Source organism: Drosophila melanogaster, chromosome X (genome assembly GCF_000001215.4).
Source record: "Drosophila melanogaster chromosome X".
Classification (NCBI taxonomy): Eukaryota; Metazoa; Arthropoda; class Insecta; order Diptera; family Drosophilidae; genus Drosophila; species Drosophila melanogaster.
The window spans coordinates 20,515,889-20,529,619 of record NC_004354.4 but is presented as its reverse complement, the minus strand read 5'-3'; the positions used below and the strand labels follow the sequence as shown (position 1 = coordinate 20,529,619).

Below are 13,731 nucleotides of genomic sequence, written 5' to 3'. Positions count from 1 at the left end.
TCGACCGTTTCCCTCGCTCGGCGAGTCTCCTTGGCGAGGCCAGAAAAAGATAAATAAATGTACAGCCATATAAGGGGAAAAGTAAGACAAAAAAACAGAGCAGCAAAAAAAGGATACTCGAACTTTACAAATGCATGCACATTAGAGAGATTTGCGTGTGTGTGTGTGTGTGGGAAAGCAGGGAAAGCATTCACATGCGACGCATAAGATTACTACCCACACACTCGAAAAGCCAAACGTCCTTTGGTCCTTTTTGCCTTTGCCTTTGCCTTCAGCTTCGACACTTATTTTAATTTATTTCATTTTCATTTATGTACAACGCTTCAAATGTCCTTTTTCCTGCGCTGCCCTCTGTCTGCGTGTAATTAAATAAAAACGACTTACAGCCCCTCACCCACACACTCGCATCTCGATGCGTTTGAATTCTCCAGCAAGCTTTTACTTTAATTGCCCCAAAAGAACTTGGGATATACAAATAATATGGATCCTAAGATTTCGCAATCGAACAGAAAAAAACCGAAAAACAGATTGAAATCTTGCGAAATTGCGAATTCCCGTCACTTACGGGATGCTAATTCCGAAACACGAATACAATAAAAATACAACAAATATACCAAATATGCATGAATCATAAGTTACAAAAGGTATAATATTTAAAACATTCCGATACATTTTCAAAAAAAAAACCTATTAGAAGGCGTCTCAAGATTCCTTTCTTTTATACATTTTTATAATTTAGCAAAGGTCACTTTTAAAGAAAAAACATTTGATAAATGTGTTGAAGAATTTGATTTATTCACAGAAGATTCACGCCGAAACTCATTGTTGGCACCGGGGGATTGATTTGCTCCAACATGAGATTAGTTTCAGCAATTGGGCGAAGTGTCCATGGTCCAGTTGACACTGGGATGCCGGTGTTCTATTCTCAAAATGGCCATTCAAATGATTGCTATAGTAACGAGTGTTTGCCGTCTCCTGGTATCTAAAATATAACATACAGGTAGAAAGAACATAGTACTCCATTCTTCCATGGTTCTGAAAACAGGCAACTTGTATCTCTAATGCTCTGAACTCCTTGGATTTCTGGTCTACTTCCACTGTCAATCATTTAGCCCATTTGAAGTTCATTGGAGCAGTGCCTCGGCTGCAATGCGCTGGTGCCTCCAGGGGCTTCTGGTCATACCTGCAGTTCCGCTGGTAAAGCTTAAGAAAAACAAAACAGTTCCAGCTGTGGACATTGGTCATCGGCTGCCAGGTGTTCTGGATACTCATCCAAGGTACTCAATTGATATTCCATCTGCAAGGGCTTAACTTGTAACTTGGTGTTAGGATCGAATAAGGAATTTACTAAAGTTTTTAAATTAAAACAAGAGACACTTACCCGACTATCAGATACCCGTTACTCAGCTGGTGGAAATGCGAACGCTAAGTTTTATCATTTTTCTGGGATATCAATAGATATTTGTGAATGAAATAGGAAAACTAGTGTACCCTTTAACTCTACGATTAACTGTTATAAAAAGTAAATGCAAAAGAGAAAATGTGTTAATTAAAGCTCCTTAAATGGGATGCTCATAATATATTTATGCGTCAACACTTGAACCATTCGATAATACATTGGTATTTTGGAAATAGGCTAACAGAAATTGGATATACTATATTGTTTCTAGTTCTTCTTGGATTGTAGCCAGTAGATGAATGAATAGCTCATTCATTTGCTCATACTGATCCATCTGCCTTTCCAGGTCCTCTAGTTTCTCATAAATGCGCTGGAACTGCGAACGCTTCTTCTGGGTAGTCACATTTATCGTATTCAATGAAGCTTCAGTTGTCGATGAAGAAGCCCCTGAGGACTGCGAACCCTCCTTCGATCCACTCGGCTGCTCAGGATCCTCTGTCATCAAAGACTCGTTGTTTCCAATTGGATTTGCTTTCGCGCTCGACTCCTCTTCCATTTCTGAATTAGATTGTGCTCTGGATGTTGTTTCTCAGTCAAGTAGTGAAACGAAAGTGAACTAAATATTCCGGCAAAACGAAATATTATGACAAAAGAAAGCATAGCCAACTTGATCGAAAATCAATTTGAATTTTAAAATGCTTCATTTTATATCAGAACAGACCTAATTTGTTTCTTTCTCTCAGTTAAAAGACGAAATTTTCTAGTTTGGAAGGTAATCCTGTCAGTCAAGTTCACCGACCATCAGATACCCTTTACGCAGCTAGTGTGAATGCGAACGAGATATTTCATAATTTTTTTTTGAGAAATCGATAGACATTGGGTAATAAAATAAGAAAAAACTCAAAAATTATTCCAAAGTGTGGGCGTGACCGTCTATCGCAAATCGATAGAAATTCACAAGACTAATAAAAATGTGAAAAAAATATCAACACAGTTTTGTGAGGCTTGTGGGCGTTAGAATGGGCGTGGCAACATGGGTCAACAAACTTGAGCTGCGTCTTTGTCTCTGGAATCTGAATGCTGAATCTCACCCTTCTAGCTTTATATAGTTCCTGAGATCTCGGCGTTCATACGGACTGACGGACAGACGGTTATGGCCAGATCGACTTGGCTATTGATCCTGATCAAGAATATATATACTTTGTATGGTCGCAAAAGGCTTTCTTCTGTCTGTTACATATTTTTCAACGAATCTAGTATATCCTTTTACTCTACGAGTAAACGGTATAAATATGTATAATTTGTCAATACTACCGAAGAAAAAGCAAAGATATTAAAAAAAGATCATAACAAGATATTCATATCAGCGAAATGCGAGCGGGACTTTAATAATTACTCATAAATTAAATGCGCTACTAATTTAAAATCTAATTTAAATTCAGCAACAGCATTATAACAACAATAAAAAGACGGCTCGTTGCTTCAATTGTGGATCGTCTGAACACATGAAGAAAGATTGCAATGCTGGAACGAAGTGCTTTAAGTGTGGTGCTGTGTGCATATATGTGCATATATCAACAAGTTGCCCGCAGTCAGTTGGTTGGAAATTGGTGCAATTGGTAAAGGATTATACTAAATGGTATTGAAGTTGCTTGCTGGGTTGACACGGGTGCTGATGTTACGGTTGTGATGTACTCGGTGTACATGAGGCAAAAAGATGTTGTGCTAAGTCCATGTCGTTCTTTGTTGCGTGGCCTGGGCAAGGCGGCCACGTTGCCTCTGGGAGTTTTCGCTGGAGATGTTCAAATAGACGATATGGAGACTGTTCAAAACTTCATCGTGGTGGCGGATGAAAAAATGGAAGGTGATGGAAGTGCATTGGATACGATTTTCTATCGAAGTTTCAATTTACACTGGATGTAAATGGGTTTACGTTTTGTGTCGTTATCAGCTTGGCCTGAGGTAGCTAACATTAACCAGATAAGTATTCACGATTATGTTTGCACTGAAAGTAATGTGAATGCTCCTCCCCAATTTGCACCTATGATACGGAAGCTGATAGACGAATATCATCCAACCTCCAATTGTGCCGGATGAGAAAATTAAGACGTTTCGTCATCAACCAAGTCGACATCCGCCAGTTAAAGCCAAAGCCGTTAAAAAACAAGTCGATGACTGGTTAAAAGAAGAAATCGATTGACCATCTACTTCAAGCTTCGCCAGTAGAACTGTCGTAGTGAAGAAAAAAGTACGGCACTTACAGAATCTGTATAGGACTATCGCCAATTAAACAGCATGGTTCTCAAGGATTGCTTCCCTGTGTCGATTTCCTGCAATTCTACTGCGGCATTTATAAGATTTATAAACCACATATTCCCGAGACATTCTACAACTCTATATGGATGATATTATAATATATGGACAGACGAATGACGAATGTATTAAGAAACTAAAGTTGGTGCTATTAGAATCAGCGAAGTTCGGCTTACGTATAAAGTGAAAGAAATGTCATTTCATACGCACGATATTGGAAGAACGACCTTACAATGACCTTAAACTGAAGGGAGGAGTTTTATTCATGTTTGTCAAAGGAAATGATTTGCTTATTGTACCTAAAATAATCGAACGTAAGATTATAAACGAAGCTCATGGATTCGGACATTATGCAAACCAGAACAAACCGTACATTCTATACAACAGCAGTTTTGGATTCCACACCTAGAGAGCAAGGTCGAAAAGCTTATAGACGCGTGTATTCCGTGTATTATTACGAACAAAAAGCTGGGCAAACAGGATGGACTTTTATGATGCATTGAGAAAGGTGACAAGCCGTTACACAATATAAGTACATCTTCGCACTTGTTGGTGGATTTTTGAAATTCGTGTGGATTTTTACTACAAAATGTCTTAACAACAACTGGAGTTGCCAGAGGAAATGGGCGGGTAGAGAGAATTAAATAGATCTATCTTATCGTTTTAAAAATACAACAACGATTGAAAACTCTCGAAATGGGATGTACTGGCGCCATCTATCGGAGGTAATAGGTACCCCGAGACGCATGCAAAGCGCCAGAGGGCGACACAGCTCCTCTGACGAGATGGCATCACTATTTTTATTGGGAGTATTGGTATCTCGGGTGTAAAAATTAAATTGATGCCTAATTTTTGAAAATATGTCACACAAATAATAAGTATCTTTTAAGTGGATAGATCCATTGATGTCGCTGGAATTAAAAATACAAATACCAATGTTATCGTTATCGGCGAGTCCACACTGTGCTAGGCAAAAATATCGACGTACCTTGCGCCCGATATCTGGCACTAATGTATCGATGACGGTCTTGTTAAATTATTAAAAAAAAAACAAGTTTGTACTTGAAAAGTACGGCGTATATCTACAGCGAAGAACGCAAGAACCCGCCAAGGCAGCGTCCGATGCAGACGCCATCTGTTCAAGCATTGAGCCCGGAATCCGGAGGAATCCCGGCCAGGATGTGATGTGCGCACTGGGCCCTCTCCGCTGGTCGATATAAACTCGTGCCCCCCTCTTCTAGCCACCTTCTTGCTGTCAACCGCCTGCTCATTCTACCCCACAGTTCCAGTCCCAGTCCTGCACAGCAATCATCTTCGCCTGGAGAAGTCTACCGGTAGCACGAGTGGTGGAACCAGGCAGACTACAAAGGACACGGAGACCGCGGTGTCTGGGAAATCGGCTGAGCACGGAAACCGATCCACTAGGGTTGGCATCACGCACCACTTTGTCCAGGAACCTGCAGCTGAGGAATCTAGATAACATCTGAAGTCTCCTGGGAACTGCGAAACACACCATATCTTAGCAAAATGACGTGGTAAAAGTTGTCAGTCGCAATCTATACAAAGGCAAGAAACTTTATGATGAATCCAGGTCTAGATCTTGCAAAGATTCCGAAAACTCTGTCCCCAAGAGGGAACCAAAGGCACAGTTAGCCAGCAATGAAATCGGGAACCCACGGAATCGTAGCCACTAAAAAGGCGAAATCCCGGTAATTCTACCAAAATAGCGCACCACCTGGACACCATAGAAGAGAGCCTTAAGGCAAGGAATCGGTGGCATACTTGGACAGTTGAAGAGAACTTTAAATCTGGTAATCAGCGGCGCCAAATGCAACTGCAACTGGTAAACTAGTACTCATTTGTAAGCCAAAACACTGACAAACAAAAGCTGCATCTGAAAAGCAAGTAGAGAACACCAGGATACTTAGCGTTCCACGGAGATGGCCACAGCATCGCTGGACGCACTGCAGGCAGCCTATGTGGACTTCAGTGAGATAACACTAAGAGAGGTGTGCATACCAAACGGAATATACCCAAAGTCTAGAGCTCCTATTGGTGTATACGTATACGCAATCTTGAAACGATAAACAACCAGTAATCATATACCATTTAGGGCAGAGCAAGTACTCATTCTTAGTTAGTCAGACGATTATCGCACTTTCAAAAAGCATGTTTTAATCTATAAACGGTTATTTTTTCGTTTTAAAAGTGTATGCTTTGTAACAGCTCTGTTAAAAAACCCAAGAAAGGTTTTATATTTTAAACTTACGCATTCCTAAATGCTTACATTCGTTTTAGGATTTCGTTTCAAACTTATTAAAACAAACTACAGACTGTATACAAATATCAGCATATTTATTAACGATACGATCTTATCAGTTTGATAAGAAACGAATTTCAAATTTACCCATCACAATGCGTTCGTGTGTTCTACTTGAAGTCAATTCAAACTGTGTTAGACCAAGGTGTATAACGTAATTAGTATTGAGGAGTTTTGCACAAGGAGGGTACAACTGTTGAATCAGATCTAATAATCTTTTTCCCCGCAGAAAGTCGGCCATGGGTCCTACGGAGTGGTCTGCAAGGCCGTTTGGCGCGACAAGCTGGTTGCCGTCAAGGAGTTCTTCGCCAGCGCCGAGCAGAAGGACATCGAGAAGGAGGTGAAGCAGTTGTCGCGCGTGAAGCACCCGAACATCATCGCTCTGCACGGGATATCCTCGTACCAGCAGGCCACCTACCTGATAATGGAGTTCGCCGAAGGTGGATCGCTGCACAACTTCCTTCACGGCAAGGTGAAGCCGGCATATTCTCTGGCCCACGCCATGAGCTGGGCGCGCCAATGTGCAGAGGTAGGTCGTCGTCGAGGGGCGGGGCGGTTATAACGTAGGGCTCAACCCCGTAGCGCTTTCCATCCAATTCGTTGAAATTATCTGGTGAAATAATGACTCAAATGGATTGTGGTAATTCACATTGCTTGCATGATTACTTAAACAATTTCAATAGCTATTCCGCATAACCAGAATTAAAATAATAGTAATTTGTTTAAAGTTTAGCCCTAATTACATTTCCATTTGTTTTCCTCTCTAGGGTCTGGCATATTTGCATGCCATGACGCCAAAACCACTAATACATCGCGACGTGAAGCCGCTGAACCTGCTCTTGACCAACAAGGGACGCAATCTGAAGATATGCGACTTCGGCACGGTGGCGGACAAGTCGACCATGATGACCAACAATCGCGGCAGTGCCGCTTGGATGGCGCCCGAGGTCTTCGAAGGCTCCAAGTATACGGAGAAGTGTGACATTTTTAGCTGGGCCATTGTTCTATGGGAGGTTCTGTCCAGGAAGCAGCCCTTTAAAGGCATCGACAATGCCTACACCATCCAGTGGAAGATCTACAAGGGTGCGTCCTCCAATTCACTCTTTTTCCATCGAGCTTATCGAGATCTGTGCTCCTCGCAGGTGAACGCCCGCCGCTGCTGACCACTTGCCCCAAGCGCATCGAGGACCTGATGACCGCCTGCTGGAAAACGGTGCCCGAGGATCGCCCGTCGATGCAGTACATAGTGGGCGTTATGCACGAGATCGTCAAGGACTATACGGGGGCGGACAAGGCCCTGGAATACACGTTTGTTAATCAACAGGTGAGACAGCTTTATTGGGTCAATACACAATTGTAAAAGAGTCAATTGGTGTTTTTATCTATTGAGGAAAGCGTTCTTTTACTCTGCCCGTCTTTAAAACCTAATTTAAATTCGATATTGTTTGGCACTAAATGCAATCATTACCCTATACGGATAACATCACTTTTGCGTTATTTTCCTTTGCCACACATTGCTAACTCTTGATCCTTGAACTGCTCGCAGATTGTCACCAAAGAGAGCGACGGCACGGTGGCCGCTCAACCGGATAGCCTCAGTTCGCAGGAGGGGGAACTGAGCCCCTCGTCCACACAGTTAACACCGACAACGGCGGCCAACGCCAATGTGAACGCGATAGCAATATCAAAAACAACGACTAGCTCAATGACCGAAAATACCTCATCAACATCATCGGACATCACGCCGACGAACTCGGGCCAACTGGACAATAATCCGCTATTCTATATGGTCACCAATCGCTGGGACGCGATTCCCGAGGAGGAGAGCAACGAGAGCCGGAACGATAGCTTCAACCTCACCTCGTCGGCTGAGGCCACTCAGCGCCTCGAAACGATCCGGAACGGCATGATCCTGATGGCCTGCAAGCCCATGGAGCAGCTCACCCTCGACGTGGAGGCGGTACGTCTTGCGCTATTATGTTCTTGGTGCTATTGGTGTTATTGGGAACATTTGATGCTCTCACTAGTGTTTTTTTTATCTTTAAGTATTGATCTTGAATGCAAATTATGTTTGTTTATATTCCGAAGTGTATAGATCTAAATTAATATAGATCTAATTTAATGTGTACACATAGCCTTGGCAGTAAGATTAATTTAATAGCATAAAAGGATACAACGGGCCAAAAACCATAAGTTGTAAATGAATAGTAATTTAGCATTGAGAATTGTCGAAATTGTTCCCAAAAACACCAATAACTTGTAGATGTAACATGTTGAGCAATTAGTAATAGTTACCCACGATCTTTTTCCTCCAGAATGGCTTTGATCTGAGTCCCAGCGAAAGCAGCAGCAGCAGCACGAACGGTGAGTTTGCCATCGATAATGTCTGATCTTGCATACGTCTATGAACCCACCTGCTGTCCGTTTGTTTTCCGACCGTTTTCCTTCGTCTGGCATGAATCACACGCACTTTGCCGTCGTTCAGAGACACAATGGCGTGGTCCGGTTTTTATATAATAGCATTTAATAAGAACAATATTTTTGAATGCCCAAAGGAAACGTCTTAGTTGCAAAAATATTCCGTAGTGATTTTATCAATTGAATATGCTATGCTATCTTATTTGTGAAACATTAGTAATAGACACTATTGTATAACTACTTCGAATCCTGCTAGACATAATAGCGCCTACGACATGAATTTGACGAATTCGTATTGGGAACGCAAAGAATAATTCGAATACTGTCAAAGTGATCATACTCATGTATTAAGAACTCTTTGAATAGACTCACTTAAATCGTGGAACTAGGGTATCCGAGTTTCGACTCTATTGCCGCAGGTCACTTTTACTAGAGCGTCCCAGCTTGACGCATTGTGTCCACTTCTGTGGCACGACAGCTGTTCGATTTCGGCTCCCGCCAAAATAGCCGCAGGTGACGCATTTTCGCCCAGTGTAAACAATGCACTCACCATCCCTGTCCCGCGCATTGCCCAATGCTAGTTTAATTGGACGCCGCGGTGTTTTTGCATTATGTATGTATGTACATATGTACTTGCGAATGCACAAGGAATCTTTTGAACATTATTCAATTGTCAATGGTCTGGCTGTGCGGCCATATAAATTATAAATATTTAGTGCGCTCATTCGGATCGGAACGGATCGGATTGGATGGGATTAGGAATGGGATCTCGCAATGCTGTGGGGCGTACATAGTTGGGATAGATCGGGAATTGCTTAGCCATGAATCTAGCCTATTTTTAAATTCAGATGTTTACAAACAGCAGATTGCTTTCATTAGCTATGAAAGAAAAGAAAATGCAGCGCATAAATATAAGACCCATTTAATACTATTCCTTCGCTAAATTTCATGATCTAGCCTTTTTTACGTAGTTTTTACCATAGTTTCCATCAAAAAAGCATATACGAATGCATTAGAAGTGTAAGAAACGTAAACGGATTTGCACAGAAACCGATATACCCGCGGATATTCCACGGTAGCGGCCCCAAATAGTTGCACACAATTTCGCTGCACAATTAAATAATTTGTAATTTGTTAGCCTGGCAATTTTGGGACAGATTTATAGCCGAAGGCATGCTCCGTCGCTGCTGCCCGGCGAGCATAAACAACAACAGCAGGGTGATAATGGGGGGGGGGGGGGCGGTTGGCAAGGGGTGGTGCTCGGGGAGATCGGAGCAGCAGATATATGTAGAAATAAAGGAACGCACACATGACGATGCGATCGCCACGGACTTTTGAGCATCAGCCCCAGCGAAACGCGAAACATGACTCACCCGGCAATAATCTCACTTTTATTTCGATTTCGTCTATATGGCGCACATACACACAAATGGCAGATCGTAGAACTTATATATAGATCGGGGCATATAGCGGATATATGTACATATGTGCGGGACGATGTTACCGATTTGTATAATCGGTGGGAGCCGTCGAATCGAGCGGGCAAATCTCACTTGGCTCTCGGTTGACACAGACGGTCGGAGATCTCCGACTTACATATGCACATAGATGCCATATGCTCATACTATATGCCATATATTGCCCAGAACTCGTACATACATATAAGCATATAGTATATGCTATATAGGATTTGTATCTGACACATGGTATATGGAGCCCATGTACATGTACGCTGGCAATGTGTAAATAGTAAATGCATCAACGGTCGAGTCCGAGATACTTTTTGGCTCTCGATGCTCTCGAAGTTCGCCGGCTGCGTCAGAATCGAATACACAGCAAGAAATGGGCTGGGAAGCGTCCTAAAAGCCAGTAATAAATTCTATCTTCACCTTGAGTAGTAGTAACAATCTAAATGAAAATGGGATTTGCAAAAAAAAAAAAAAAAATCATCCATTTCAAGGCCAGCATTTAACCCATATCCTTTCGCTATTTTCTTCGGAACTAATATTTTCTTTCAGTGCAGGGTAATTATTCCGTTTTACGTGCGCGCCCTACTCCCCTGAGATTTCCCAACTGCAGATGCCAACTGCATTAATCACCGATTTCGATCGATGTTCGCCGCATCGAATTTGAATGAATCTTCATTGACTTTTGGTTCGTCATGGAATTTGGTGGGTGGGTTGTTGTCTATTTATCGGGGATCTCGCTCGAAAGGGTTATATTTTATCAGGAGGGTGACTTACGAACTATACTGTAGATGGAAAACTAGTTTTTCCTGCGACCATAAATGGTTTCTATCATCTAGCGAAATGATAGCATCTTGCCCAATGATCCAATCCAATGCCTGTATTTTCGATAATAACATGACCAGGTTTTGGTGAGTCATTCGCTACAGTAGCCGATTCAAACTGTTCAGATACATGCATTTTTAATAGGATAGGCATATATTTTCGAAAACTTTGTACATTGTAGTATTTCGAATGTATTGCAATCGCCTGTAATTGGTACCTGTACCTGTAAATGCTGAGTCACCGAGTGCGGTTTTCGAAAACGTTTTTCAAATCAATTCGCCAAATGACTCATCCACCACCACCGATTGCCACCGATTGCTAACTGCGTGTCCCAGGCAAAGAAACCACTTAACCCGCACATCTTGGGTCGTTTTCCGCCCCGCCGAGTGGGAATGATGCCACGGATTTGCGTTCTGGCCGCGTCATCGTCATCGGGGCCTCCGTATATAGTATATAACCTCCGACACACCGAATTCCCCCGGCGGTGCCGACCAAATACGAGCGATCTTGCCACATCTGCGGAGCGTTTAGAAGGCAATCCCCGGCGCGAGAATTGGCGCGTTTGTTTGCTCTACGGCGGACGTGGATGTGGATGTGGACGTCTCGGCTTTGGCCTCAGTGTGCGTCCGAGAGCCGTGCGATATTGAGTGGTACGCGAAATGTTCCGGAGTGATCGGGATCGTCTGCAGCGTACTTTGCCGCGGAACTTGGCCGAAACGAACCTCGCGTTTGGCCAGGAAATGCCCCCTAAAAAAGCGTCGAAACCGCCCGTTTGCGAATGAGATTTCCACAACATTTTCGCGATTTGTTTGCGGTTTGTTTTCCCCCCGAATCGAAAGCAACAAAATAGGAAAAAAAAAAGTGTTGTTCGGTGGAAAATAGCGAGCAGATCTGAAGCAGAACTGAACTGAACTGAGTTGTGTGTGCGGAAAACACGTCATCCATCGCAAGAAAATCAGCGGCGGAGAAAAGAAAAGTGCCAGAGTGCGGGTACAAACAATGTAAACGATTTTCATTCGCATACTGTTGAGTGTGTTGGAGTGTGGAGCATCTTCCGATGCCATCTTCCATATAGCCACAGTGGCACCACAAAAATCCTGCAATCCCAAGATGTGCGACACACGCGCCCTGATCAACACCAAACAGACCAGCGATCTGCACAGTTGTTGGATTATATATAGTAGGTGATCGATCGCAAACACGCATCCTTTGGAGGATCCTCTAATCTGGCAGAAGTTGCTCTTAAGTTGATTGTATTTCCTTCGGACTCTTAGTTTTTTTTTTTCAGTAATTCGAATACTTAGTATTTATTGAAAACGTGCACTGCTTTGCGACACTTCATAGATTTATATATTGATGCATATATTTCAATTTGCTTTGATACATTTAGGTAAATATTATGTTTTGGTTAGCAGTTAAAGGGAAATTCGTTTGAATAGCCATTTATTTGGAAGTCTGATATGAATGGCACAAAGCCGTTTATTTTCCATATACATAAAGCCCGAAGGAAGTAATCGACTATCTTAAAGATGCTGCGATTGTGCTAAATAAAATATTTATTAGCGTTCGAGGCTGTCGAAGTTCAGTTTCAAGTTCAACACTAATCGCATAAGAGTAGTACTAGTTGGATTTGAACTAAATCATTTCCGAAGTGTATGGTTGAAACTATCTTATTCAAATCTGAATCTAAATTGGCACTACTATTCTATACTATACGCTATTAATATGCTTAATATCAACGGAATTGTCATTGCAGCAAAGAGCGATGGCCGCGAACGACTCACGGTGACGGACACCAAGCCGGTGATGATGACCACGGATCTGTCCAACAACAACGGCGGCATCCACGCCCACTCGAACGGACTGCTGAGCCATGCGAATGGTTGGCAAGCAAGAGATGAGGAGCTGCAGGAGCAAGAGCATGAGCAGGAGATTGTCAACTCGTTGGACGTCGACGTGGATCCCGACGAGGATGAGAACGACGGCACCGAACAGTCACTGGCCGAGATTCTTGATCCGGAGCTCCAGCCAGAGCCGCCGATACCCAACGATGCCGAATCGCAGCTCATCTACCGGGACCACCGACACATGGCCAAGGAGTACCTGAGCGTCGACACGAACCTCTACTACGCGCAGGACTTCAAGGACAAGCTCATCGTGCAGATGGACCGAACCGAGCGCGAACAGAAGCAGGAGCTTCTGCGCAAGATGAAGGACAAGGTGAGCTTAGCTCATTATTTCCTCTCAGAATCGAAGTTCTCAAACCTTTTTATTAACTCCATAAAATGACCTTACAAAAATATAATATCTGTGAATTTGTTTCATATTTACTCAGGAGGGTCTTCAGAGTCTTTACAACAATCTGCAGCAGCAGTACGCTTCACGCCAACTTGCGGCCGGCCATCATCCGCAACCTCATCCTCATCCGCATCCAAATCAGCTTCAGCATCCACACTCACATCCGCCTATGCATTTCCTGCAGGATGAGGGCTGTGGACTGCTGCCCGGATCGGTGTGCGGAGGCTCTGAGTCCGTGGAAGAAGGCTGGGTGGTCATCCCACCGCATCACAATGCGTAGTCTCGTGCGCTGCCGATTCGATCGATCGACTCTCTATGTCTTATAGGCTAGTACTCTACTTTAATCCGCAATATGTTATATGTTATCTGTAATCTGTAATCCAATATTCGTAGTCTGTATCTGTACGATTAACCATAGCACTTTGTTTATTTCTATATCTATGACTATTTCGTTGTAATCGTTTTTTGTTTAAGTCTAAGCGTATTCAGTCCGTGTTTCTTTTAATTTAGCGAACAATTGTTTCGATCCATTAGCAGTCTCGCAAGCTTCGTTTAGGTTTTAATATTATGATTAAGCTTAAAACACACTTAGCATTAGCACATGTATCTGTTCGAGGAAGCTGACAAGGAGTAGACCAAAAAAATATAAAAACCATCGAAAGCAACGACAAACAAACTGGAGCCCTTTTTTA

General features: G+C 42.8%; 2 protein-coding genes across 3 annotated transcripts, besides 3 other annotated features; one reads left to right on the top strand and one right to left on the bottom strand.

The window, feature by feature from the left end:
* Positions 1–1,380: 1,380 nt before the first annotated feature.
* Positions 1,381–1,461: a mobile genetic element.
* A 115-nt stretch (positions 1,462–1,576) lies between these two features.
* Positions 1,577–1,989, bottom strand: CG42579 (uncharacterized protein). Its single transcript, NM_001169339.2, has one exon. The coding sequence runs from the start codon at positions 1,953–1,955 to the stop codon at positions 1,656–1,658; it is 300 nt and encodes a 99-aa protein (NP_001162810.1). The 5' UTR covers positions 1,956–1,989; the 3' UTR covers positions 1,577–1,655.
* Positions 1,990–2,182: 193 nt separating this feature from the next.
* Positions 2,183–2,658: a mobile genetic element.
* An 885-nt stretch (positions 2,659–3,543) lies between these two features.
* Positions 3,544–3,720: a mobile genetic element.
* A 971-nt stretch (positions 3,721–4,691) lies between these two features.
* On the top strand, positions 4,692–13,712 carry Tak1 (TGF-beta activated kinase 1). Of its 2 annotated transcripts, NM_079356.3 has the most exons (8): positions 4,692–5,721; positions 6,262–6,561; positions 6,800–7,115; positions 7,175–7,356; positions 7,579–7,992; positions 8,348–8,396; positions 12,498–12,961; positions 13,077–13,712. In NM_079356.3, exons 1-8 carry the CDS (start codon positions 5,653–5,655, stop codon positions 13,317–13,319), a joined length of 2,037 nt encoding a protein of 678 aa, NP_524080.1. In that variant the 5' UTR covers positions 4,692–5,652; the 3' UTR covers positions 13,320–13,712. The 2 variants fall into 2 exon arrangements, with proteins under 2 accessions (NP_524080.1, NP_001285498.1); NM_001298569.1 differs by lacking the exons at positions 4,692–5,721; positions 6,262–6,561; positions 6,800–7,115; ... (1 more) ...; positions 7,579–7,992; positions 8,348–8,396 and adding an exon at positions 11,372–11,921.
* Positions 13,713–13,731: the final 19 nt, after the last annotated feature.